The sequence below is a fragment of the Camelina sativa genome, chromosome 8, assembly GCF_030686135.1.
Source record: "Camelina sativa cultivar CO46 ecotype springtype chromosome 8, ASM3068613v1".
NCBI lineage: Eukaryota > Viridiplantae > Streptophyta > Magnoliopsida > Brassicales > Brassicaceae > Camelina > Camelina sativa.
Genome location: NC_141887.1, coordinates 29,469,603 through 29,496,370, shown reverse-complemented (window position 1 = coordinate 29,496,370; position 26,768 = coordinate 29,469,603). Strand labels below are relative to the sequence as shown.

The window sequence follows — 26,768 nt, the reverse complement described above, 5'->3', positions numbered from 1 at the left end:
CTTTGCCATAGGAAAATTCGAAATTGGAGGAAATAAAAAGAACCGTGTACTATTGTCCTGGGGAGTCAAATATGACAGATTGGCTGATTGATTAAAATGATAACCATTTTGTCAGCATCCAGTTGTTTTCTACCTGTTTAGGAAGACATATTAGTCTTGTCATAAAACTTGAAGATTAGCACGTGACAAACACCAAAAGGCACCAGCTCGTTACGCTAATCACGTGAGTTTAAACCGAATTTCAAATTTCTTTAACATGGTTAATTTATAGCTAAAATATAGATATATATATCCTTTTTATACATACGAAAAAGGGTTCAATCACACTTGCACACGTCATTAGCGGCTGCTTGATTTAACGGCGGTGGTGACCTCCAGCGGTGATCGGAGCAGGAGGCGGCGGTTTGCATTGATAGCATTTGGCAAAGAGGCCAAAAGTGTCAATTTGTCTTATGAAGTTGGTCATGCTAGCCCATCCGCCAAACCCGAACCCGAGAACTAGGACCCAAACCACCACGAAAGCGTTTATCACGTAGACTGCGACCCAGCTAGGCAAAAAGAACGGTGGTTTCTCCGCCGCGTTCTGCCACATCATCACGTACGTATCAAGAAAAAAACAAATCAATACATCGTATATCTTTGCATGAACCAATCTACTTATTTAATCATCAACGAGAATATATGTTAGAGACATTTATAAACTAGTCAATTGTAATAATGGTCACATTGTATACCATACGGACCTACCTCATTGATTTGGGATTAAATGCAAAAGTATAAGCCAGCTCATAACACTCTACCTATTTTATATCTCAATCTCTCTCTCCTCCAATAATTTTTCCCATTTTTTGGGGGTATCGATCTATTCAAAACTAGTATCTATCTAATGAAATAAATGTATGTCATCCACTGAATTCATAAAATCTACATTATAGCTGAGGAATGGTAAAAATGTAAGCGAGACAGGAATATAGGTAATACCCGGCGGGCAGAGGCGGTGCGGTAGGTGAGCATGTGGGCTAAGGCAGGGATGATGTAAACGGTGAAGCTAACTAGTAAGGCTCCAACTGCCGAGTTTATTGGCCCAAAAAACGGAAAAATGATGGCTAAGAACCATATCGGTACCACCACCGGTAGCCTCACCAGCGCTCTTAGGCATATGCTCTTCGTGTGGTGCATTCCGATCGCTTTTTCCCATACGAAGTACAATGGCGTACACGCAAACCCGAATGTTATGAACTGTATACAAGAAAAAAAACATTCATTAAGTACTTATAAACATTTTCATTTATAAAAATGTTATAATCAATTTTAATCAAATGGTTAACGCATTGGTCCATCCATGTAACCTATATATAATAAGATGATTCGTTATATATAGTATTAATTTCATTGCGAAAGAGAATAATGTTCTTGGGATGGACCGGTATCGTATAGTATATGAAAGCATGTCCTTGGACAAACCATTAATGCATATTGTGGACGGATCATGTTACATATGTATTAAGTTACGATAGGAACCTGATGGATGAGCATGAGGATGACGGCGGCATCACGGAAACGCGTTTTAGGGAGGAGAGAGAAAGCGTTTGAGTGGTTGAGAAGCTGGTCGCCGAAAGCCCAGTAGACGGCGGAGGCTGACGGAAGCGTTAACGTGAAGACGTACAGGGTCGCCATCAAGTAGATGCTCTTAAACTTCCTTGGTTTCCACATCGCATGCATTATTTCCCTGCAATTTTTAATTTTCTAAAAAATTTAAAACTAAAGAATACCATGTTAAAGGAAAATGGCATAAAAGTCTTAAATGTTGGATCCATGGGTCCGGCCAGAGATTGGCCGTCCGGTCCAACCACTGTGGTTACGTAACGTATAGATAAGATTTCCAATGATCGTAAAAATATTTTATAAAAAAGAACTTTTCTTTTTTAGTCTAGTATAGTGTATACTAGCTACTACTAGCTAGTGTGTTAAAAAGGTAAATAGAATTTTTCTGGTAAATTTGTCTTTATTTATTTCGTAATAATGATTTTGTCTGTTTGTGCGTTTAGTACAGAACCTAAAGCAACCGGCAAAAGCTGCATATATAGAAGCTAAAAGAGATGAGTATTTTTAAAAGAAGAAATATGATCTTCAGAGTAATTACTATTTATAAAAAAAATATTTGCAAAAAAACAATGGTGTATGTGAAAAAATAAATTATAGAATGCTTTATTCAATTATATTTTAGGAATGCATCACTATTAACAACCTAGATAGACTTTTTAGTTTCTTTAATTTCTTTTTTGGCCAATTAGACAATGCATGAGAAAATTAATAAAAAGACTTACACGGTCACAGCGTGTCCACCGAAGGTATAGAGGATGTTGGTGGCACCGGTAAAGTACAACACAAGCTTGGTCGGACCGGAATGTGTCACACCTTCCGCCTACAAAACCAACAGATCTCACACCCGGTTTAAGCCTCTATTGTTTCATTGTTTTCCAAATTGGAAAAAGCGAGTTGATAGATGACATACCTGGCCATGGAGAAAAGCAGCGATGGTAAGGTACCAAGCAGTGTAGGTGGTCATGGCAAGGCCGAGGAAAGACCAAATACGGTAATTGTGGAAAGATGGTATGAAAACCGTAGTGGCACAACAAGCACCAAATATGTAAGTCCATGTCCTCTTGTCTAACCTATCGTTTATGTAATATATATTGCTGCACCACCACATCAAATTATGTTATATGGCTTTAAAAAAATTATTTGTCCCCTTTAGATTATAAATTTAAAAGATTGAAAAGAAAAAGAAAGTGGTAAAAAAAAGGAAGAAGTACCTAGCACAAGCAATGAGCTGGATGACTGATCCGAATAACAAGAAGGTGCAATTAAATGCGAGCCCCGCTGCTTTCCAGTACGGACCCAGCAGTCCATCAAGCACTTCAAACCACTTCCCATTTTTTTTTATGGAAACAAAACATGCAATTCAATTCAGTATATACATACATGGGATTGAAATCAAGTATGTTAAACTAAAATACTATATATAGATAAGGAAGAAATTACTTGAATAACGTGGTTTTTGAAGGATTTGGCCTCTTGTTTCTCCATACGGGCACGATACTCGACGTAAAGAACACTGATGAGATAAGCAGTCCAAGATCCCATTAACCCATAGAATATTTGAAGCAATATTCCTGATAACATTCCCAACTGCGAGAACGAATACGGTAGTGTCAACAGCACTTGTGCCACCTGCATCCATTTTTTTTTTAATACAAACCTTATTATTATTTATTTCAAGAATGTTTTATGAAAAAAAAAAAAAAAACATTTAGGACAAACAGAAAAGAGTAATTTGGTCTTATTATAATAAAGAAACCTTTGTTTTTGTTTATTTATTTATAAAAGTAATTATTAATGTACTTACTTGATTGGATGCACAGCTAAACCAAGCGTCCCAAGCGGACCCGCCATGCCAGAGGAAGCTCTTCATACTGAATCCATCGCCGCCGTGGTCTATAACCTCCTCCGCCGTTGAATCTTCCACTTTTCTAACGGCCAACTCATCCTCCCCGGAGACCACTATCGCCTCCTCCGCTTGTTTCTCACCCGACATTAGCTATCGATTAATATGTTTACACAAAGAAAGTTATGTCTCGAAAAAATATATAAATAATTGAAAAGGTTTTCTTGATTATAAAAGATATCATCTTTTGAAGAAAGAAAAATTTGTCTTTAAGCTCTTACCTATTTTTTTCCTTTTTGTCTGAGAGGAAACACAGAGACTTTAGCTCTGTCTCGTTCTCCAACCTCCGAAGCAAAAGGCAGAGTCTTTAATAAATGATAAAGAGAGCCACAAAGACAGAGAGATAGAGAGATATAGAGTGAAAAGCTCTGGTTCTTTAAGAATGGTGAGTGAGTAGGAGAGTAGTGTAATAACGAAGAAGTCTACTTATTAAAACAAAAATGCTCTGTTTTGAACTTTTAATGCGGCCGCCTTTGTTATAAGTGTATGTTCAGAGAGAGGTAAAAGAAAAAGAGAGAGAGAGAGAGCATAAAAGCAGGAAGTTTTTTCTATTTCTTCTTTCTTTTTACCTGCTTCTATATGATTCCATCATTTGGACTTGTGTATTTAAAAATCGTCTCTTTGCACACTGTTTTAAAAGTTTAGATAAAATTCGAATAAATGTGGTAATCTAATCATCCATGGTTTTGGTTTTGGGAATATGCGGAACTACCAAATACTAACAGTATGGTTTTTACGACCTTTTTAGTAGTAGTTTTTTTGACCGGTCACGTAGTTTTATGAAATTTTAACTTATTGGTTTTTAAGCACTTGTCATATTCAGAGTGTTCACTACACAAAATATTTCTATTATCATATTTTGTTAATCCATACACAAAAATTTTGACACTTTTAAGTGCACATTTCTTTTGTTCTGTTGGTGGTTACTTCTTAGTGCACATAGATATTTCGATAACATATTTTTCAAAAATTTCTTGTTAATTATTCCCTAAAATCAAGAATGAAAAAAACAGAAAAGAAAAGTAGATGGAAGAGATGGGAGTGAAAGTGACAGTGTAATAATATTAGCGTCGGCTTGAGCCGAGCGAACCCATTAAGAAAGTAAACTTCACGCGTTCACAGCAAATATTACGCGCGTCATCAAAGCGTAATCCCTCTGTTCATGTTCCTCTACGCGTGCTTCCACTTATTCTCTGTGGACTCTCCATTTCTGTACCGTCGGATCCTATAATCATTATCATCTTTGCAAACTTATATATCCCTTAACTAATCTTGGATTCGAGCATTGAACTGATTAAAGAATACTACTATGTCTTTTTAAGTGGCAAAAAACTGAAAAAAAAAAAAAAAAAGTTGTAGGATATGTGAGAACATATGATTCAGAGTGTCGTCGTCATGGGTACGAATGTATTATGTATGAAACCATATTTACATAAATTACATTAGGAAGAAGAAAAAAAGAATACTTAAGTTATGGGCTTTTTAGTGCGTTATGAGCAACACAGAATAAGAAATGGACTTTGATGCCTTTGGGTCTTTTCAGATGGACCGAGACTTGAAAGAAGCAGCTTTCCAGTTTGATTTTCTCTTGATTTGATTCTTCGACTCAACGTAGTTCACAATATAAAGCACAAGTACAAAACAAGATTTTATTAATTATCACATTGATTTTTTTCTTTTATGTAAGTTTAGCAATTTTTTTTCTTTTCAATTCTTCTGTACATTGTGGGGAAATTACATATTCATAGTGGTCACCATTTAGAAGAATAGTAAAATTCGAAAATTATTTAGGCGATGAACAAAAAAAAAAAGAGATTGAGAATGGAAAAAAAATCTTGTAGAAGATTATGATATAAAAGTGGGTGGGAGACAAGACAAACGTCTACGGGATATGGTTATGTGAAGTGAGACCATTACATGAGATCGACCGACCAAATTCATATTGTTGGCATATCAATTCATTGAAAGGTATCTATTTCTTCATTATTACTTGCAAAGATTTTATGCATCCCCTTACTCCATAACTTATGCTAATATCTCTCTCTATGAAAAGTTATAATGAATATTGTCCGTTAGATTAGAGTGGGTTAGTTAGTAGTAGTGACTGTTTATAATCACAACAATACAAGTAACATCCAAATATTAAATCAATCAAATGGATGTGATTTTCCTTAACAAGATTCGCACCCAATGCCCTCGGGATGGATGTGTTAGGAGGAATCCACTGCTATTTCTGGTATTAAACAAAAAAAAAAAAAAAAAAAAAAGCTAAAATAAAATTAAACTCATTGAAATTTTAATGGGCCTATTTATTAATTATTGGGCTTGGGCCCAATAACATACAAGGACGAAAACGTTCTTATTTCGTCGTATTGGTTAGGGCACAGATCAAAAACTACAGAAGAAGAAAAGAGAAGTCTCCTTCCTTCCCTTCACTTGGCTCCAGCTTAAAATTCTGCTTTTGGTGTTACTCTTCTTCTTCAGTTAGGTAGTTGCTGCTGTATTTTTGTGCGATAACTTGGTGGGTTCTTCTAGTATATCGAGGTAATAATATCCAAATAGTCTCTCTTACAGAGTGCCCTTAACGTGTTCGATAGAATGCCTCTAAGACACTCTTTTGGCTTGACTTATCTCTGCCGCTTCCTTTTTGCTGACCTTTTGTGTTCATTGCAGTTAACCAATTCATTTATCTTCTGATAGAAGACATGGGAAAAGCTTCTCGGGATAAAAGGGTATGCCTTGATTGAAATTTATTTGGGTATTAGAGCTTAAATACAGCACATTTCTCGGGTGGAGATTACTAAACTCGTGGGTTGGTTTTAATAGTGCATTGACCAATTGTTTGTAGGATATTTACTATCGTAAAGCTAAAGAAGAAGGATGGCGTGCGAGAAGTGCTTTTAAGCTTCTTCAGATTGATGAAGAATTCAACATTTTTGAAGGTGGATCTCTGAATTTTAAGTCTTTTTATTTGTTTGACCCATTTGGAATTACCACGTCAGTGAATTGTCTTACATTAACCCTCATCCACAGTCTCCAAAGTCTGATCTGACGAGATCTTAGTCAAAAACTATTTATTGAATGAATGCAGTACACTTTGCAGCTCAACAATGTGACATATTAAAGAATGACCACTTAAAACTTCCCAACTTTTGTCTTTTGCCTATGTGCAGGAGTGAAGAGGGTTGTAGATTTATGTGCTGCACCTGGTAGCTGGAGTCAGGTCACTTTATTTTATTCACATTGGGAATAATGTGAATTGCCTTAGTTAGTTAGCAGATCTCTTATGTGTGCATTATAACTAGTTAACTACCGCCAACGATTTTGCATAGAAGAAGAGAACAAATGTTCAGAAAAGTCTAAAGCTTGAATTAGAGAGCTATTGAGATTATTAGGGTTTATTTTATCACTGCTGTGATCTCTTTGCACAGGATTGTGATTGGGTTGCAATCTCAGTTAGCTGACAACGTAGCTCGGTTAGTGTACTATAGAGGAAAACAGTAAGAGATAGACATGGGGAAATTGACTTGAGAGAGCAGGGGATGCTCTAGAAAATTCATTTCAAGATTCTTTGGTTGTTTTTTTCTTAGGTTATAGCTTGTTCCTCGATTTTAAGTGGATAAAATTAAGAGAACACGTGTTGAATCTTATCAGTGCACTTAATTTATAGGTCTTGAGTCGTCAATTATATCTTCCTGCGAAGTCTTCCGCTGAGTCAACGTAAGTTTTATACTTCTTAATTTATCACACTCTGTTTCTCCTCTTTAGTTGTCTAATTGTGCTAGTTCAATAATTCACTTGTTGAACTGATTTGTTGCTGCTGTAATACTATGCAGAGAAGGAGATCTTCCTCTTATAGTGGCCATAGATTTGCAGCCTATGGCTCCAATTGAAGGTGTCATCCAGGTTCAAGGGGACATAACTAATGCTCGGACTGCTGAAGTGGTAAAAATTTCTCGACCCCTATCTCATAGAGTTTGACTCTTTTTCTGTGGCTTACTGATTTTCGGTTTTTCTTAAGGTCATTAGACACTTTGATGGCTGCAAAGCGGACCTGGTTGTCTGTGATGGTGCTCCAGATGGTAAAACAGTGTATATAGTGTCTGTTTGGCCGTACAGTTTTTACATGCTATCAATATAACGCCTTTTACAATTTGGTCTGCAGTTACCGGTTTGCATGACATGGATGAATTTGTCCAGTCTCAACTAATTCTAGCGGTAAGTTTCTTGGCCTCTGTTTATAAGAATCGGTGTGTCGTGTTAGAACAAAATTTAGCATTAACCTGAAGCTTATGATGATATGATCATGAATAATAACAAATAACAAACAAGATCTTTTTTGGTCAGGGCTTAACGATTGTAACCCATGTTCTTAAAGAAGGTGGAAAATTTATCGCAAAGATATTCCGCGGGAAAGATACAAGTCTCTTGTACTGTCAAGTAAGTTAAGATGTTGTGCTCATGAATTTAACTGTCAAGTAAGCTTAGATGTTGTGCTCACAATGTTTACTGTTGCTTTTACTGATATAGTTTTATTCCTCTTATTTGTAGCTGAAGTTGTTTTTCCCAACTGTAACTTTTGCGAAACCGAAAAGCAGTCGCAATTCGAGTATAGGTAAAAAGAATACAACTTTCACATGTGCATATATGATTTCCTTACTCAAGGGTTTAGATGTAAATGTTGATTTTCCTTGGAAATTCTGATTGCATTTCATTACTCTGTTTCTATAGAGGCTTTTGCTGTCTGCGAAAATTATGCTCCACCAGAAGGATTTAACCCGGGAGACCTGCACCGTCTCTTGGAGAAAGTCGGCAGCCCTTCAGGTGGAAGCGATCTCGGTAAAAAATCTAATAACTTCACTTTAAAAAATATGAATCTCTTCAAGTTAGACACAACTAACGTGTGCAGTGTTGAGTAGTACACTTTCAAATTACTCTTCCTCAACCTAACGCTCACCTAAAATGCTCTCTTCATGTGAAGTTAACCTTTTTTGGGCAAGACAAAGAAATGTTCTTTAGTATCACGTCAGCTTCAAAAAGAGAATATTTTAATTTTTACTTTTATTTTTTTGATACTTTTCTGAAGATTTTTCTATTTTCTTGGTACTCTGCAGATTGCAGCAGTGGTTGGCTTGAAGGACCCAACAAAGTTTATATACCATTCTTGGCATGTGGTGACTTAACCGGTTACGACTCAGACCGGTCTTACCCACTCCCTAAAGAAGCAGATGGATCTTCATACCAGAGTTTGGACCCGATTCAACCTCCGATCGCACCACCTTATAAACGAGCTCTTGAGCTCAAGAAAGCTTCAGCACAAAGCTTCAACTCTTGAGGTTTGATACAAAATAAAGAAAACTAAACAAACTTTTCATTGGATTCTTTAAAAGCCTGTAGAGTTCAGGGACCTACAATTCCTATAACGCTTAAATGATTGTTATGATGAGCTTTTATGTTTTAAAAAATATACAAGAATCAGAATTTCAAGTTAAATATTGTTACTTTTAACTTTCTCTGCTAGGAAGAAATCAAAATATTGGATCAAAAAAGAAGAAGCTTTTTCAGTCTTATGGTCCTTTGATTTCGACCTCTCTTTTTGAATTCCTAACTGGTTCACTTTGTTTTTTTTTTTTAGTTTCTATAAAACTAATGTTTTTGCGTAGGATTAATGGTTTTGTGATATTCGAAAGATGCACAACTTGGAAAAGAAAAAGTAAACAGAGATGTGAACGGTACGACTTAGAAACCAACATGATAATTTAAATAAATAACGTCATAACATCTAATCCATGTTGAAACGATAACAATCCAAATGTCCTATACATATTTGATTTATCTACTGCATGTCGAGTATATTGTTGCCAAGAAGTGACAATTTGGTAACAATTAAAAAAAACAAAAGAAAACTTTGGTTTAGAGTTTGTTACGAAACTTTTAAAAAGAAGGAAAAAGATCGAAGAATTATAACCTTTTAAGTAGTCACTAGCTAACTGAAGCAACTGATCATCTACACGCAACCCTAAAATTTCAAATCTTTTACATTACATAAGAATAATAATAATTTTGAAGCTTTGTCGATCGAATCCGAACCTGAATCGGGTCAAACCCGTAGTTTAGCAAGACCACGTGGAGATCGAGTTTGATCTCGACATAGAAGAGCAAGAGTTTAAGAACTCGATGCAGTCCTCAATAGCTTCTGCACGGTGAGACTCCGATTCGTTTAGAGACTTTGACTTGGCCAGATAAATAGACGACGAAGAGTAAGATGAGGAAGAGCAAGAAAAAGACGAAGACGACGGTGTCGTATTCGTGTTATTACTCTTCTTGCCGAAAGATACAAAACGAAACGTTTTACCGACTCCTGCTCCTATACGCCGGAGCAATCTCCTTGCTGCCGGCGAGCTACTGACGCCAAAACTGAGAATTCCGACGACGACCCTCCGACGACCATGCCATGATGAGCTGAGACCGGTGTGTGTTGGAAAGATTAGTTCGTCGTTTGCTTCTTCTGATTCCGGACTAAAGCTCACTCTTTTGGATCCTCTTCGAGCCATATTCTTGTCTGATACTTTATCGATGAATGTCCCGAAGACAGAGAGTACAAGAGGGGAGACACCGAGAAAGAGAGAGAGAATAAAATAAATGGAGACGTGAGAGAGGTTTTGACGAGTATTTATGGGAGGTAGAAGTGTGATGTGTTGATGAATTAGGGATGAATTATTAAGAAAGTAAAATGGAAAATTAGAACAAGTTACTTGTTTATATATAAAATTATACTCGTATAAGTTATATAACTTATATAACCAATTACAATACGATGTGTTTGGAACAACAAAATTTGTTTAATTGATTCTTATTATTTTTTTGTTTTTTAATTAGGTTGAGAAATTACTACAAAGGCGATGCGACTATTCTAGTCCAAATTAAACTGATAGTCAAAGACTCAAAATAAGACGAGGGAAAAGGTTTGAAGTAAAGAGTAAATTTATGATTAAATATATAATACAAAAAGAAAACCAAAAAAAACAAAAATCAGAATGATTCTCATCTTGTCACCATATTGTACTCATGTTTTCTTAGGTGAAATATTAGGGGCCCTACGTCCTACCCTCCAATGTTTCCCATTCAACCCCTGTACAATAAAACGGAAATAATTTTTATGAGTTGGTTACAAAATAGGTTATACATTAAATATAGGTTGGTTACAATAAATGCTATAGATTAATCGGTCAATCTGTGAGCTATATGAATACACTTAAAAATATCCCAAAGAATCTTCTTAAAGAGAATATTCTAATGATTTATACAATTTCATAAATAAAATATTTAGTATTTCATGTATTGTTACAAAATATATATTGTTAGACATAAAAATATATTCTTAGGCGTAAAAAGGAATAAAATCTTTGCAATTAGTTACATTTAATCGTGATTTCCGAGATCTTATTGTGCAACTAAAAATAAAATCTTATCTAAGCAAGAGTCATATTAAAAATTAAAATAAAAACAAACAACAAACATAACCACTCATATATAAAATTACAAAATTAATAATATAAAACTTACAAAATAGGTATTTTTTCAAGTCATTATATTTAGCATATGATTTTATTGCATAATGTTTTATCCAAAAACTTTTAAAAATAATCATATAAATTATATTTTATTCTAAAATTATAATATAAATAAAAAGAATTTCAACATGTGCTAGAGCATGGGTCCTAATCTAGTTATCATATATAAGACTAAACTACACAAAAGTTTGATTATGTCAAGAAAAGAAAAATATGAAAGAGAAGTCTCATAACAGATAAAATTAACACCTTTGTTAAAGAATAATTCAACTCAAGATGTAATAAGAGTTTAAAACAGTACTTTCTAACCAATCGGAATAACTCAGCTTAAGTTCGTAACAGTTATTTGTTTTGTAAGTTTCATTTGAAAATACATTATTCTCAGATTTTTGTTTACTTATACTATGTACTCTATGTGAATAGTAAACCTATGATAGTAACCCTATACCCTAAATAAATAGTAACTCTAAACTCTAAATGAATAATAACCATAAACCCTAAACCCTAAAATAAATATTAAATCTAAACCCTAAAACTAATTCTAACCCCTAAATAAAAGTAGCACTAACCATAACCCCTAAACTGAATAGTAACCCCTAAACAAAAGTAGCACTAACCCTAACCCCTAAAAAGAAAAATAACCATAACTCCTAAATGAATGGTAACCTTAACCCCAAAATGAATAGTAACCCTAACCCCCAAAATGAATAGTAAACCTAACCTTAAATGAATAGTAACCCTAACCCTAATCCCTAAATGAATAGTAACCCTAACCCCTAAAATGAATAGTAACCCTAACCCCTAAATGAATAGTAACCCTAACCCCCTAAAATGAATAGTAACCCTAACCCCTAAATGAATAGTAACCCTAACCCCTAAATGAATACTAACCCTAACCCCTAATTGAATAGTAACCGTACCCCTAAAATGAATAGTTACCCTAACCTCTAAATGAATAGTAACCCTAACCCATAAATGAATAGTAACCATAACCCCTAAATGAATAGTAACCCTAACTCCTAAATGAATAGTAATCCTAACCCCCAAAATGAATAGTAACCCTAACCCTAAATGAATAGTAACTGTAACCCTAACCCCTAAATGAATAGTAACCCTAACCCCTAAAATGAATAGTACCCCTAACCCCTATATGAATAGTAACCCTAACCCCTAAATGAATAGTAACCCTAACCCCTAAAATAAATAGTAACCCTAATCCCTAAATGAATAGTAACACTAACCCCTAAATGAATACTAACCCCTAACCGCTAAATGAATAGAATAGTAACCTTAAAAAGAGAAATAACCATAACCCCTAAATAAATAGTTACCCCTAAATAAATAGGAACCCTAACCCCTAAATGATTAGTAACCCTAAACACTAAAATGAATAGTAACCCTAACCCTAACCCCTAAAATGAATAGTACCCCTAACCCCTAAATGAATACTAACCCTAACCCTAACCCCTAAATGAATAATAACCCTAACCCCTAAATGAATAGTAACCCTAACCCCTAAAATAAATAGTAACCCTAACCCCTAAATGAATAGTAACCCTAACCCCTAAAATAAATAGTAACCTTAACCCCTAAAATAAATAGTAACCCTAACCCCTAAATGAATAGTAACCCTAGCCCCTAAATGAATAGTAACCTTAAAAAGAGAAATAACCATAACCCCTAATGGAATAATAACCCTAAGCCCTAAAATAAATAGTAACCCTAACCCTAACCCCTAAATGAATAGTAACCCTAACACCAAATTAAATAGTAACCCTAACCCCTAAATAAATAGTAACCCTAACCCCTAAATGAATAGTAACCCTAACACCTAAATGAATAGTAACCCTAACCCCTAAATGAATAGTAACCCAAACCCCTAAATGAATGGTAACCCTAACCCCTAAAATGAATAGTAACTCTAACCCCTAAATAAATAGTAATCATAACCCCTAAATGAATAGTAACCCTAACCCCTAAATAAATACTAACCCCTAACCGCTAAATGAATAGTAACCTTAAAAAGAGAAATAACCATAATCCCTAAATGAATAGTAACCGTAACCCCTAAATAAATTGTTACTCCTAAATAAATAGTAACCCTAACCCTAAAATGAATAGTAACCCTAAACCCTAAAATGAATAGTAACCCTAAACCCTAAATGAATAGTAACCCTAAACCCTAAATTAACATTAACCTCTAAATAAATAGTAACCCTAAACCCTAAAATGAATAGTACCCATAAACCCTAAAATGAATAGTAACCCTAACCCCGAAATGAATAGTTACCCTAACACCTATATTAACACTAACCCCTAAATGAATAGTTACCCTAAACCCTAAAATAAATAATAACTCTAACCCTTAAATGAATAGTAACCATCGACCACTAAATAAATTGTAACCCTAACCCCTTAAAAATACTATTCATTTAGGGATAAGGGTAAATAATGATATTCTCAAATTATACTATATTTCTGTAATTCTATATTTGTTTTCTGAGTCATATTTATTTGGGCCGAAGGAACGTTGCATTAAAAATAATATGGGCCCAAGTTAGCCTATTTAGTGTAATAGCTATATATATATGGATCATCATCAATTCATCATGTCATACGATTTTCTGATTTTGTATTAAAAAGTCTAAACAATAATATGTCATCAGAAATATTGAAAGCAATCATGTTGTCATTGAGTAAATAGTAATTTAAATCATATGACGTTTTTCTGTTATGTAAAAATTTGATATATATGGAGGAACAATACGTTTTTGTATGTGCTAACTTTTTAAAGAAAGAATTAAAGAACCGGAGAAATCATAAATTATATTTGGTAATCGAGAAAAAACACTATTCTTCAAGTATAGATCTTCCACATGCAAATGATGCATATGGGACAGCCAAGCAATTTGTATGTTGTGTACAAATATCATATAAAGATGCTTATTTGTGAGACGAATATTCAATGGAATAGATTTCAGATACCATGTTTCTATTTTTGTCCCATCCTTTTTTATTTTTTGGGCGTTGATTTATCAGAAATATAAAAATAACATATATAAGGTTGTCTTGGCGTATTGATTTGAGTTTAAGTTTATATCGATCTACAAGTAAGTAGATAGATATATTCGAAGTAATTAGCGCGGCTAATGATATGATACGTAACGAAAACTATTGTCTATTGACCAAATGATAAAACAATGTCAAATTTTTGTCTTGAGGAGTACGTTAGTTTGTGCCTGTTATCATCATCGTCAAAACATATACTAGCACAAGAATAAAAATGTAAATATTTAACAAAAAAAAGAAATTGCGTTTTCTTCTTGAGAATTGAATTTTGGTGCGCATGCATGATCGTTATACAAAAATAGGCTTATATGTGTTGTTATATAAATGATTAAAAGGGTCTCTCAAAATATCATCGTCGGAGAACGCCATATGTGTGGACATGTGCTTGTAATAAAATAATGTTGGGAGAGAATCATTCATTCACCTTAATCACTTAACAAATATCCAAAATCAAATTCGTTGGCCGCTTCTTCAAATATTTTGTCTCGTTAGTAATAATAATAATAGCACCACCATATCAATCACTATGAAGGGGGTAAACTCAAATTGGTACCACTCTTTTATTTAAGTGTTGCCATCTTTTAATTACAATTTATATATGCAATAAAACCATTATACAACAACATAACAACAATGATTAGTATCTTTACATTGCTATGAACCAGATTTTAACTTCGTATAATATATAGATTTATACTAGAATAACCAGTTGATACATCAAAAAATATATATATATTTTTTGTCATCTGATGTTATTGATACTGCTAGAAATTTTACGTTGTGAAATACGTTCACAACGAAAGCCGATGAAAGATAAAAATATCTTTAGAATCTAAAACTTAAAAAAAGGAATCTAAACCGATGAATAAAAGATAAGTTCTCAGAAACAGCTAACAACTAGAAGAAAAGTTATAAAAAGTAAATTAATTATAATAGATTTCTAGAAATATTGTTTTTGGATATTTTAGAAGGAAAAAAAAATTAATGATATATTTCGAGTTAAAAAAAGATATATATTTATATAAAAAGTACACAGAGAACAAAGACATCAAATTGAAGCATATGCTTAAAATCTGAGCGTCAGAAAAAAGAGGATATACCATTTGTTTAACATTTTCGTCTTCTTCAGATTCTTTCTTCGATCCCTCTCCTCACACACAAAAAAAAAAAAATTCGATTAATAACAGAGACACATCCCAAATCCTCAGCAAAACTAATAATTTATAAAGAAGAAGAAAAAAAGAGCAATGACCTGTTCTTCTCTCTTTATAAATCTTTCTCTATCTCCTCCTCCTTCTTTGCTTCCTAGCACGACCATCATCAACACCAACAACAACACTTGTTCTTCTTCCTTTGCAACCACTTGTTCTTCTCCCAGGTGTTCTTTTGTTCTCCATTCCCCTGTCTCCTTTCGTGCCTCGTGTCACCACCTGAGAGTACCACCACCCACTACCTTCCTTCGCAAACAAACTAAGCTGATCAGAAGGGACGACGCTGCTGTTTCGGCTTCTGGGTCGGACGATATGACTATTACTGAAGTCAGGGATGATGACGAATCGGAGATTGAAGCTCCGCTTCTTGATCCTGAGTCTCTCTCCAAGCCGAGGAGAATTGCTCTCTTTGTCGAGCCTTCCCCGTTTGCGTAAGTCGTCGTCTATCTCTTGCCTGCTTTGTGTTCGACGAAATGTCTCTGTGATAACGGATTGTGTTAATTCTTAATTAGTAGTTGACTTTCCTGTATTGTTTTCTCGATGTTATTATTTGTAATAATAAAGTCTACAACTTTAGCAACGATGGGATCGCCAAAACCAAATTTCGTATCCGGTTTTGAGTTTTAAAGTATTCAGATTTATATATGTCTGAGGAGTTTAATTGAAGTTGATTTTGTTGTATTTGATTCCGCAGCTATGTCTCCGGTTACAAAAACAGATTCCAGAATTTCATTAGGTATCTGCGTGAAATGGGAGACGAGGTTTGTTCTTTTCTTCTTAAATTTAAAAGTATCTAATTCTAGTATGATCTAAAGTGAGCTATACTATACTTGAGGAACTGTTCCAGAATTAGAATTACGTGTAAAGTGAAAAACTATTCCCTTTCTTTACCTGATTTAACTGTTTTGCTTCATAGGTTATAGTTGTGACCACACATGAAGGTGTTCCAGATGAGTTTTACGGAGCCAAAGTCATTGGATCAAGAAGGTGACAACATTTATAGTTCACTGAATATACTCAATTGATGCTTTTAATTTGGTAGTATCGCTAATTTCTCCTTCTGTTATGCAGCTTTCCTTGCCCTTATTACCAAAAGGTTCCCCTTTCTCTTGCGCTTAGTCCAAGAATCATCTCTGAAATTGCACGTTTTAAGCCTGACATAATACACGCTTCATCTCCCGGGATAATGGTAAAGCCCTTGAGAAATCTCACATCTATCACTTAAACATTAGCACAACAGTGAAGTTGAGAATCCACAGTTTGACCTTTTTAGTTTTTTTCTATGACTCGATTTTTAAGGTTTTTGGGGCTCTGGCAATTGCAAAAATGCTATCTGTACCTATAGTAATGTCTTACCACACACACGTCCCTGTGTAAGTTTCTTTATCTGCCTCATTTAGATTGTTGTCCTCTAACTCATGATTTATCGAAATGATTCTGAAGATTAATCTTGTGTTAATGTGCAGATACATCCCAAGATACACTTTTAGTTGGTTGGTAAAACCAATGTGGTCTATAATAAGTATGTAAAATACGCTTCTCAAATTTCGAACCCTTCTTTTTTATCTGGTTATTGTAATGTGATATGTAACTAACTTTAATAAGCTTTTATCAGGATTCCTTCACAGAGCGGCTGATCTTACATTAGTTCCTTCTGCTGCCATTGGGAAAGATCTTATAGCAGCTGGTGCAACTGCAGGTGAAGAGAGATAAAACATTACATTGTCAAGCAAACTTTGTGATTGTTTAAAACTAACATTTTCTTCTTCTTTTAAATATTTTGAAGCTAATCAACTTCGACTTTGGAATAAGGGTGTTGATTCAGAAAGCTTCAATCCCCGTTTCCGTTCTCAAGAAATGCGTATAAGACTGAGGTAAAAATAGAATAAACTTTTGTTGTGTAGATTATATACCATTGATACTTTCCCTGCTAATTAATGTTTAATGCTTTGTTATTAACAGCAATGGCGAACCAGAAAAGCCACTAGTGATCCATGTAGGTCGTATTGGCGTAGAAAAGAGTTTGGAGCTTCTAAAAAGGTTAGATTTTTGTAGCTTGATACTGAACTACCTCCTTTTATGTGGTGTATCCAATTCTAAAATTAAGAAATTTGTGTGCAGTGTAATGGACAAATTACCTGAAGCTCGGATTGCTTTCATTGGAGATGGACCATACAAGTACTAATTTTGTTAAAGATTGGTCATACTGTTATCTAAAGATTTCTATAGACAACAACATTGTAATTTTGTTTATCTGTTTGGTTTTCTTAAAGAGAGGATCTTGAGAAGTTGTTTACCGGAATGCCAGCTGTTTTCACTGGAATGTTACAAGGCGATGAACTCTCACAAGCCTACGCAAGCGGAGATGTGTTTGTGATGCCATCAGAGTCAGAGACACTTGGTCTTGTGGTTCTTGAGGCAATGGCTTCAGGACTTCCTGTTGTTGCGGCCCGTGCCGGTGGAATCCCTGATATAATCCCTGAAGATCAGGTCAGTGAACTATCTGAACTAGATTTTGCTGTCAAATCAAATCATTGCACATATAAAAAATATTGATGTTGTTATGTTATGGGCAAACCAAAGTACATTAGGTGATATTGAGCTTGTTGATTTCTGATTCTGATGTTTCTAGGAGGGAAAAACCGGGTTTCTGTTCAACCCTGGAGATGTTGAAGACTGCGTGACAAAGCTGAAAAATCTATTGCACGACAGTGAAACAAGAGAGATCATTGGAAAGGCGGCAAGAGAAGAAACGGAGAAATATGATTGGAGAGCAGCAACGACAAAGATACGCAATGAACAGTACAGTGCAGCGATTTGGTTCTGGAGGAAAAAGAAAGTACAGGTTTTGGGACCAATCAATTGGTTGGTTAAACGACTGTTTCCAGTGCCGGAAGTTAACGTGTAGGATAAGCAATGAAGAATTGATCGATCGTTTATTGTTTCTTTTGCTGAAAGTCCTCTGTTTGGTTAATGATCTGTTTTTATCTTACACACTTGAATTTGCTTATATAAGTTGATGTTGTAAATTGTAATATACAGTATGTCTTTTTATGTCTAGTAGAGGGGGTTTAAAACCTGGTTTGGCCTTTAGGGTTTTAGTGTATTTTTTTTTAGATCACTACTTTTGTGTTTTTTTATTTATATGTAATAAAAGTATTGTTTTGCATAATAAATAAGGAACATGAAATGTCATTGTTAGTAAAAAGAAAAGGAAAGAAGCGAACCCAATGGACAATAGTTGAAAACACTTCAAATAATTTCAACGTTTTAAAACTTAACACTTCATATAATTTGAATCTATTTGGTTTCTATGGACCTATGGACAAACTCTTATCAGAAAATTCATAGTGAAAAAGAAACCAAATTGTTAGTTGTTGGCGACAACAAAACGTGTACAAGGTCGATACTAGTCACTGGAGGACGCACCATCCTATCAATAGGCCCATTAATCGCTAATGAATCGGGCCTTATGTTACAAGTGGACAACCTACAAGCATGGGCTGGGTCCCATTCCTACTTTGTCCCCAAACAATACGATTAAAGATAGTCCAAAGGTCAATTATTTTGTCGGAGTTTTATTTTTTTCTTAATACTGTAAAAGTTTCTAAATTGATTACTCTACTCTACAGGTTTGTTTAATTTAATTAAGAAGAAAAAAGAGCTCCATTATCGAAATGAAAAAGACGGGATTTTGTACATTAACAATAAGGGTCACATTAAGAACGTGCCCAGTGGAGGAGAAACAACAAAAGACCAGTAAAAAGTATTATGACTCATAAGACGCCTTCGCTTCACAGCTCTTAGATCAAGATATATCTAATATTTGTGGATAAATCTCAACCGTTCAAAGTGCCATGTCATCATCAAGTTCCTCTATCATCAGCTTTTAGATATTTTTATTATTTTTCTTTTGTATCAGAAGAAGAAGACGACCAAGTCAAAAACGGCGTCGCTTTCAACACTCGTAAGTGACTTCTGATACGTATTGCATAAACTCAGCATCCTTCTCAATCCCAGCCATAGTCTCCGGCGCCAAAACCACTTCCAGATCCACGCTTCCGTTCCCTTCTCTACCGGGAAACGCCGAGATTTTCCCGTCGAATTTGTTTGCTCCTCCGCTCCTCACCGCTAATGGCTTTCCCCATCCGAAATCGTTGTCGTACATCGGGAATCTCGGCGAGCTCCCCATCGTAATCGAAGCTCCGTCCGGATTCCCCAGAGGGAACAGCCTCGGATCGCTTTCCCAAGCAGCGATTCCGCGTCGGACCGTCGCGTCGTCGTGCGCCACCACGTTTCTGTGTAATTGTTCGGCGGACCACCGGAGATCTTTGCTCAGCAGATCTCCCGCGGACGCCAACGTCGGTATGCTCTGTATCGCGTTACCGAAGTAGTAAGGATCCATCTTAGGCTCAAGCCTGTGCCGACAATTAACCGCCATACGAAACGTCGTCGTCTTGCTCGGATCGAGGTTCCTTGCTCTTGTAACGGATCGCCATAGCTGAGCGCTGAGAGATTGAAACGACGAAATCTCAGCCGTTCGATCATGATTCTTACTATTCGCATCCGATTTCAAAATACTCTCCAGAACGGTTGTTATATTTCCGTTAATATCTCCGTTACCGTTACATTTCTTTCCGTCGTTGGTTTCGATTCCGTTAACTCTGTGATTGCTCCTCTGTTTGAGTTTGGAAATGGCGTCTCTGCTAAAATGAAAAATCCTCTCCCGGAGAGGCTGATCGGCGTCGAAAGTGACACGCGGACCACCGGGAGGGACTCGTAGAACAGCCGGAGAGTCGAAGACGGTGTGGCGGGAGAAATCGGGAAGGTGTTTGATCTTACAAGCGCCGCTGGTGACGTCAGCGAAGGTGTTGAAGAAATGCCAAAATGAGGTTCCGTCTGTAACGGAGTGATTCACGGTGCATCCGATGAAAACACCGTCTTCGAGCTCCGTCACTTGGACAGCGGCGAGAGGCTTGTGGTGGCCGTTGTAACTAACGAGACGCTTGAAGACGAAAAACTCACGGAAGAGGAGAGGAACGTCTTTACCTGGGACGAGAAGGTCGGAGACTCTCACGCGTTTGGCGGAAGCGGAGACGAAATCAACGCCGGCATCGTTGCAGACGATGTAAATGTGACCGGCGGGACTGGTGGAGAAACGACCGGCTAGAGCGGGGAAAAGAGAGAGGGTGTAGGAGAGAGAACGGCGGAGTGAGGAGACGAGGTCGTCGAAGGAGAAGGAAGAAGGAGGGCGAGTGAGGAGGACGCCTTTTTGAATGTAATGGCATGAGAGCATAGGGAGATCGGAGACGGAGAGACGGAGATCGGAGACGGTGGACTTCTTCTCCGGATGCACTATGCATTTTGAAATTTCTGTTACTGAACTATTTGGCATTTTTTTCTTCTTTTTTGTAAATTTGAGATGAGGATAAATTAGAGTGGGAGGTGTATCTATTGGTGAGGAGTAGAAAAGAGTTATGGGGGAAAGGGGTTTATATAGTGGTCGGACCCGGACCCTATGGTTTGATTCATGAACTTGGGTGGTTACTACTACTATATATGTATATCTTTTTTGTCCTATTCTTTTTTGTTTTTTTTTTTAATTCTTTATCTCTATAATCATATAATAGATTTGGAAGTATGATAAAACTAAGATGAAAGTTTCGGTGATATTTTTATACTATTATTAACCCTATAAAATTATATGAAAAAACTTATACCAATCGCACATTCTTCTTACCTCGATTATAAGTTTAGAATGAATGAATGCTTTCTAATTAATTTTGTAATGCCTACTAAATAAATGATCATTGTCATTGAGCTAGCGATTTTAGAAAGTGTTAACTTCGTTTTCACGAGCAGAGAATATGTTTTGTTTTTATCATTTATGTGTTAGATAACTGTAGTTTGGTATTTTTATAAAGACATGCATGTCAATTTTCTGTTTGAAATTTCAAATCGAAAGACAATTACAAACACTATTCTTTTTGCTTCGTCGAAATTGTATAAGTTTTTGTTTGTTTGTTTGTTTTTTACCTCAAAAACTCAAATGTCTTTAGTTTAGAAATCGTAGAATTTTAACAACAACAAAAGCATAAAAAACAAATAAGTTATATACAAATTTTTTTGAAAAATTATATACATATTTATCTTTCCATGCATGCATAGTTTACAGCTATAGGAGTATATAACACATCTAAAACCTTTACATATATGGAAGACAGGAAGAAAAAGAAAAGAAAAGAATGGAGGGCAGGAGAGGACGTATTTGGTCGGAAGAAGAAGAAAGGACAGATAGCCTCCATGGGAACAGATGGAGCGCTAAGACCTACTCTTCTGTGTTTTTTTTTTTTTCTTTTCTTTACTCGGAAAATAATTTAATGAAAAAGCTCCCACAAAAAAATAAAACGTATCTTCTGACAATACAAAATCTCATAGGAAACTAAAGAAGTCTGCCTTTTCACTTGTTTTAGATCCCAAGATTAATTGTATGGGGAACATAAGCTGTTTTGTTCGGTGATATAACGACTAAAAAAGAAAGAGCTATGTCTATTTTTGTCTTGTTAAAATAGATATATCCCATATATAACGATAAGATTTGTAATATACAGTACTAGTAGTTTTAATACGATATATATAACGTGAACAGAAAGCTGATTGTTAACAAATATTTCTATCACTAATTAACTGTTTGTTATAGTAACAACTTTTTTTCCTTTTCATGGTTAATTACTGCTATACTGAAATGACTTTTAAAATGGTGTCGAATGAAATTTGGAATATGATACTTAACTTTCTATTTAACTTCTACGTACTGTTTTAAATAACTCGGTTTGAAATGTACATAATGTCTTGTCAGCTGTGCTGAGAATCACATAGATAAATTGTTCTCTGTAAGTGTAAATGTGACATCAAATACGCTTATGTGTCTTTCGCATTGATTCTAGTTGGTCATTTCAAAGAACAAAAACATTTAATGACTTAAATAATTATCATATGGTCCATTATCAACTCAAATAACATGAAACATGGTCATTAATTATTTCTTCCCCAACTACAATAAATTTGGTCTTTTAAGAAGCATCTCAAATTTCAACTACTATAATTGTAACAATTATTGATTTTTAAGGAAATAAATTAGTACTACTAGTATTCAACTGCATTTCCAATATAATAGTATTTTTTTTCCTAATCATTGCTTATTCTCAAGTCTGATTCGCGTCTGACAGCAACAATTAGTTATAATCCCTTCATATGGTGATTAATAATGATGATCAAATTAACGAACAACAAAATCAATGAGGAAAATGATTGATACTTCCATATAGTCAAATAACGTTAATAATTTTTTAATTCTGGATTATACTATGTATCTTTACACATTTAATACTCCTTACGTTTCATAACAAATTAATACTATCACACATTCATAAATTGATTTGGCTTTAGTTATGATTTATAACTTAAAAAAAAAACATAAGACATTATATTGCAAATTTATACGATAGTCCTATCTAAAGTTTTTTTCATTAAAATAATTGTAAAATCAAACGAATTTTCATACAGTAGTTGAAAGATGAAAAGTTTGGAATATGGTGCTTATTGAAATTAGCGGCATTAAGGGATTAGTAAAGGGCATTTAAAAGCAGAATAAATATGATTATAGTATGAGAAAAAAATAAATGTCTAGTGGGGAAAGATAAATTAGGATTGACTCTATGTACTACATATATACAATGACTAAATTATAACCATGTCTTACAACTATCTTGTTTTGCATTCATTTAATATGTGACAAATCATCTTGTTTTGTGATCAATCAAGAGCTTGATGGAAAAGAAACAGAAGAAAGAAATACAATAGTAAAAAACAGATTGTGATCAAACAAGAGCTTGGGGGAAAAAAAAACAGGTTGAAGAAAAGAGGAAAATTGCAACATCCTCCACTTTGCTGTCGTATTATAAAGCTTTTAGATAAAGTTACCCCATGGCCTATGATATAGTCCACTAGCTGGACACATCCTCCTATTCTTTATAGTATTTTGCAAATCCAACATTTTTTAGGTGTAAATATTAGTTTTGATTTCTAGAAATATTGTAATAGTTATCTCTGCTTAGATGGTTCGGTTTTGGCTACAAAAAGTTTGATATAAGGTTTTGGTACGTTTTTTTTCTTTATATTAGACTGTGTATGTGATGCATCCTCTTTTAAACAAGTTTATAGAAAAACCTTATAATCGTTCTGAAGTGAACTGGTGGATGGATATTCATATTTACTTAAACCTTTCCAAGAAATATATGCTGTACTGGTGGATATCTTATTATATACTGAAGACTAAAGGGAATGGTGGGAAAAGAAAAAAAGAGTCAACCGTGTTAATAAGAAGCATGTTCAATGCATCTATATATAAAATCTACCAAAACTGAGTGCTTTGACCATTTTTTTCTCCATTTTATTATGGTAGGGACATTTTAAAATCACTTTCACTAATCTATACAGAAGAAGAAAAAAAGTTTTCTATTTCCCACATTAATACTAAATGGTAGATATATATGTGAATTAAAGTACTTGTCATGGGAAAATAAATTATAGATACGACAGAGGCATCATATGTATTCACCTTACGAATATCCAGTACTGCAACATATATACACATTACACACACTTTACGGATTATTAATTTAATAGATTTCATGTTTATATGTAAACGGATAGATGATCATCATCCTATATTTATAAATTAAATGAGCAACCGGCAATTTAGTGGTAGGTCTTAATACTAATTTTTAACTTCCCACTAATCAGATATTTTGGAGTGAGCAATACCACCGATACATTTACCTTTTTTTCATTAATTGATCAGAATCAATTTAACACCAACTTATTTATTAATTAATGTCTGCTAATCATTATATGACGCGTATATAATGCATGCATGTGACCCCCTAATTTCCACTCAATAAGTATATTAATTCATATAGTATCTCAAATCAATTAAAGACTAAAAATCTTGTAAATTCTGCTTAATTAACTCCACATCTATTCTTCAATATGAAACTTTTAATAGTACTAGCCCTCGTTTTATTTTTATTTGTTTTTCAGTACAGTAGTTTGTGTATTTGAAAATGTAATGTTTATAATAATTAATTACATAATTGCCTGCGGTTGTGATTCAGAGTCCAACCTACGTCCACCGCACAACATGCTAAATTATTTAAAGCATAATAATCAGGTACACAATTATTTATATGTTTAGTGAAATTATTTTCGGAGGTTATAACTAAAAGCGAATCATCTGATGCGGAAGCCACGTCATTGGTATGAGACATGACGAAACTACCCTTAGAACCGGTTTGATTAAAAAAAAACACAAGCTGGTACAAAAAACATGTATTGTTCGAGTGACAAAGGAAAAAATGTGGTCTTTGATTATTTGTTTCTTTGTTAATTGCTCTCTTCCTCCTTATATCCTATCCCGACAACAAGCCCCGTTGGAAGGTTAATTCACAGCTCTACCCCATACATGTGTTTTCTATGATTTTATCTTGTAAACATTTCATAAAAAAAATACAAATCTTATATTAACATTTTCGTAACGGAATAAACTAATTTATTAGTATGTTCTAAACTTCGACTGTCAAATTTATGAACGATAAGATTCAAGGTTATTAATGTTTTGATTAATAACTTAGAATATGAGATATAAAAGCAAGATAATTTAATAATATCTTAGATTAGTGCACGGTGACACCCATAACAATTTTACACAACAAAGGCGGCTACAACCTCTTTTGTTGGATCTGCATGACTTTGTGTGCGCGCGTTATATACTTTACATTTCACCCCAAAAAAAACACTATGTAATGTATAGTTGATTTGGTATATACTTTTAATTTAGCCTGTTAATTTTCTATTTTTAAATTTAGCCTACCTGTTGATATATATAAGTAATCATATCAGGTCCACGTCTAAATGTATTAATCTTATAAATTAACTACTTCATTGTTAGGAGACTTTCTTACAAATTTGAATTTTCCCCGACAAAATTGTGCTCTTATTCTGATTAATTTATTTAGATTAATGTTTTATAAATTCATAGAATTCTTTCAACGGGTTTATATCTTCCTTTGTGTTGAAAAGACAACGGAAGTGTACTTGCTTTATCCACTTTTGTCAGTTAGGTACGGCTATGGTGTTTGTCAAAAGGCTATGGTCGGATCTAGAGAAAAAATTTAGCCGAAACAAATTTTAACTGAAACAGAAAAAATTTCTATAAGAATTTAAGTTTTTTTGGTGAAAAATATAACTCAAATTTTATTTAAGAAAGACAACCCATTTAAAAAATTTGGTTAATTTTTTAAGTAACACAATGCTATTAAAAGTATACGGAGTTATAATATTAGTAAAATAAATAGACAAATTGGACTTTTAACTTGGGTTTGTATAGATTGGAAGACGTATTTGATGTAAAAAAACGTGTGAATATAGAAAAAACTGAGTAACAGAGGCAAAAAAAAAAATTATTACCAGAGACATAATTCAAAACTGTTATAAAATAGCATTAGTCTAAAAAAATTTGACAGTTGCAACTGCCCCTCCCTATTCTAACGTGCATCCGCCCTTGGCTATGGAAGTCTCGCTCAGTTGAAGTAGATATGGAAAGCATGTGGTTCGGCCTCTTCTTCTAAATGCCAAGAAAATAAGAATCATTCTTTATTATCATGACTTTTTAGGATATATAGAGTTTGTGTTTCGTTACAACTTACACGCTACGATATGATTGGGTTTTACCACGATTATAAATTTTGGCTTTACAGTGTTTTGTACGAACTACGAAACGGGCCACTGGTTTTAAAAATCAATGTTTTGTTTTTAGATCAAACGTTAAAAACTTCGTACTAGTAGCTTTTAGATTTCTATTTTTAAGAGTTTTGTACGTAATATGAATCAAACAAAACAAGTAAGGCACTTATATTGTAATTTTAAACTTTTAAGGGGTCTTATTAAGACCACAGTTGAATGGGCTTTCACTATTTCTTCTCCTTGGGGCTTACTTACATAAAAGCCCATCTTGTTTTTTGTGTGCGTGGGCATGTGATCCATCTAACCTTGTTTCCATCAGTATTTTGTTTTGTTGTATTACTTATTTCGAGTTTTGGAAGCTCCAAATATTTGAGACGCAACACTCGTCAGGCCCAGGATAATAGCATAAAGCGATAAAGCTACGGTATTAGTAAATTCCGGTATGATCTGATTTCAATCAAACAAAGAGAACTGTACCACAATATAATATCTAGTATGGGATAATTAGGCGTATATTCAAAAAAATTAATATATTTGCTTCTGTAACATTGCTTACTGTTGTTCATTATATAGTTGTTGATATAAACTAGTATAAGATAATGC

The 26,768-nt window shown here is 34.4% G+C and overlaps 5 protein-coding genes across 5 annotated transcripts; 2 read left to right on the top strand and 3 right to left on the bottom strand.

Annotated features, from left to right (window-relative positions):
- Positions 1 to 183: 183 nt before the first annotated feature.
- LOC147940594 (auxin transporter-like protein 1) lies at positions 184 to 4,279 on the bottom strand. Its single transcript, XM_087461565.1, has 9 exons — positions 3,730 to 4,279; positions 3,410 to 3,601; positions 3,046 to 3,234; positions 2,817 to 2,929; positions 2,516 to 2,699; positions 2,328 to 2,425; positions 1,522 to 1,729; positions 982 to 1,239; positions 184 to 583 (listed from the first exon to the last, which is right to left on the bottom strand). Exons 2-9 carry the CDS (start codon positions 3,596 to 3,598, stop codon positions 356 to 358), a joined length of 1,467 nt encoding a protein of 488 aa, XP_087317691.1. The 5' UTR covers positions 3,599 to 3,601; positions 3,730 to 4,279; the 3' UTR covers positions 184 to 355.
- Positions 4,280 to 5,877: 1,598 nt separating this feature from the next.
- On the top strand, positions 5,878 to 9,001 carry LOC147940593 (uncharacterized). Its single transcript, XM_087463193.1, has 12 exons — positions 5,878 to 6,052; positions 6,182 to 6,240; positions 6,357 to 6,450; positions 6,682 to 6,731; positions 7,179 to 7,228; positions 7,345 to 7,453; positions 7,530 to 7,590; positions 7,674 to 7,726; positions 7,856 to 7,948; positions 8,060 to 8,123; positions 8,240 to 8,347; positions 8,623 to 9,001. Exons 2-12 carry the CDS (start codon positions 6,214 to 6,216, stop codon positions 8,841 to 8,843), a joined length of 930 nt encoding a protein of 309 aa, XP_087319319.1. The 5' UTR covers positions 5,878 to 6,052; positions 6,182 to 6,213; the 3' UTR covers positions 8,844 to 9,001.
- A 246-nt stretch (positions 9,002 to 9,247) lies between these two features.
- LOC104708966 (uncharacterized) lies at positions 9,248 to 10,235 on the bottom strand. Its single transcript, XM_010425621.3, has one exon. The coding sequence runs from the start codon at positions 10,060 to 10,062 to the stop codon at positions 9,622 to 9,624; it is 441 nt and encodes a 146-aa protein (XP_010423923.2). The 5' UTR covers positions 10,063 to 10,235; the 3' UTR covers positions 9,248 to 9,621.
- Positions 10,236 to 15,170: 4,935 nt separating this feature from the next.
- On the top strand, positions 15,171 to 18,538 carry LOC147940592 (sulfoquinovosyl transferase SQD2-like). Its single transcript, XM_087461604.1, has 12 exons — positions 15,171 to 15,793; positions 16,057 to 16,123; positions 16,279 to 16,349; positions 16,434 to 16,551; positions 16,662 to 16,735; positions 16,829 to 16,884; positions 16,978 to 17,061; positions 17,149 to 17,236; positions 17,325 to 17,402; positions 17,484 to 17,540; positions 17,636 to 17,852; positions 17,995 to 18,538. The coding sequence occupies exons 1-12, from the start codon at positions 15,399 to 15,401 to the stop codon at positions 18,268 to 18,270; spliced, it is 1,581 nt and encodes a 526-aa protein (XP_087317730.1). The 5' UTR covers positions 15,171 to 15,398; the 3' UTR covers positions 18,271 to 18,538.
- Positions 18,539 to 19,014: 476 nt separating this feature from the next.
- LOC147940591 (putative acetyltransferase At3g50280) lies at positions 19,015 to 21,040 on the bottom strand. The gene has a single exon (XM_087460463.1). The coding sequence runs from the start codon at positions 20,755 to 20,757 to the stop codon at positions 19,321 to 19,323; it is 1,437 nt and encodes a 478-aa protein (XP_087316589.1). The 5' UTR covers positions 20,758 to 21,040; the 3' UTR covers positions 19,015 to 19,320.
- Between the last annotated feature and the right edge of the window lie 5,728 nt (positions 21,041 to 26,768).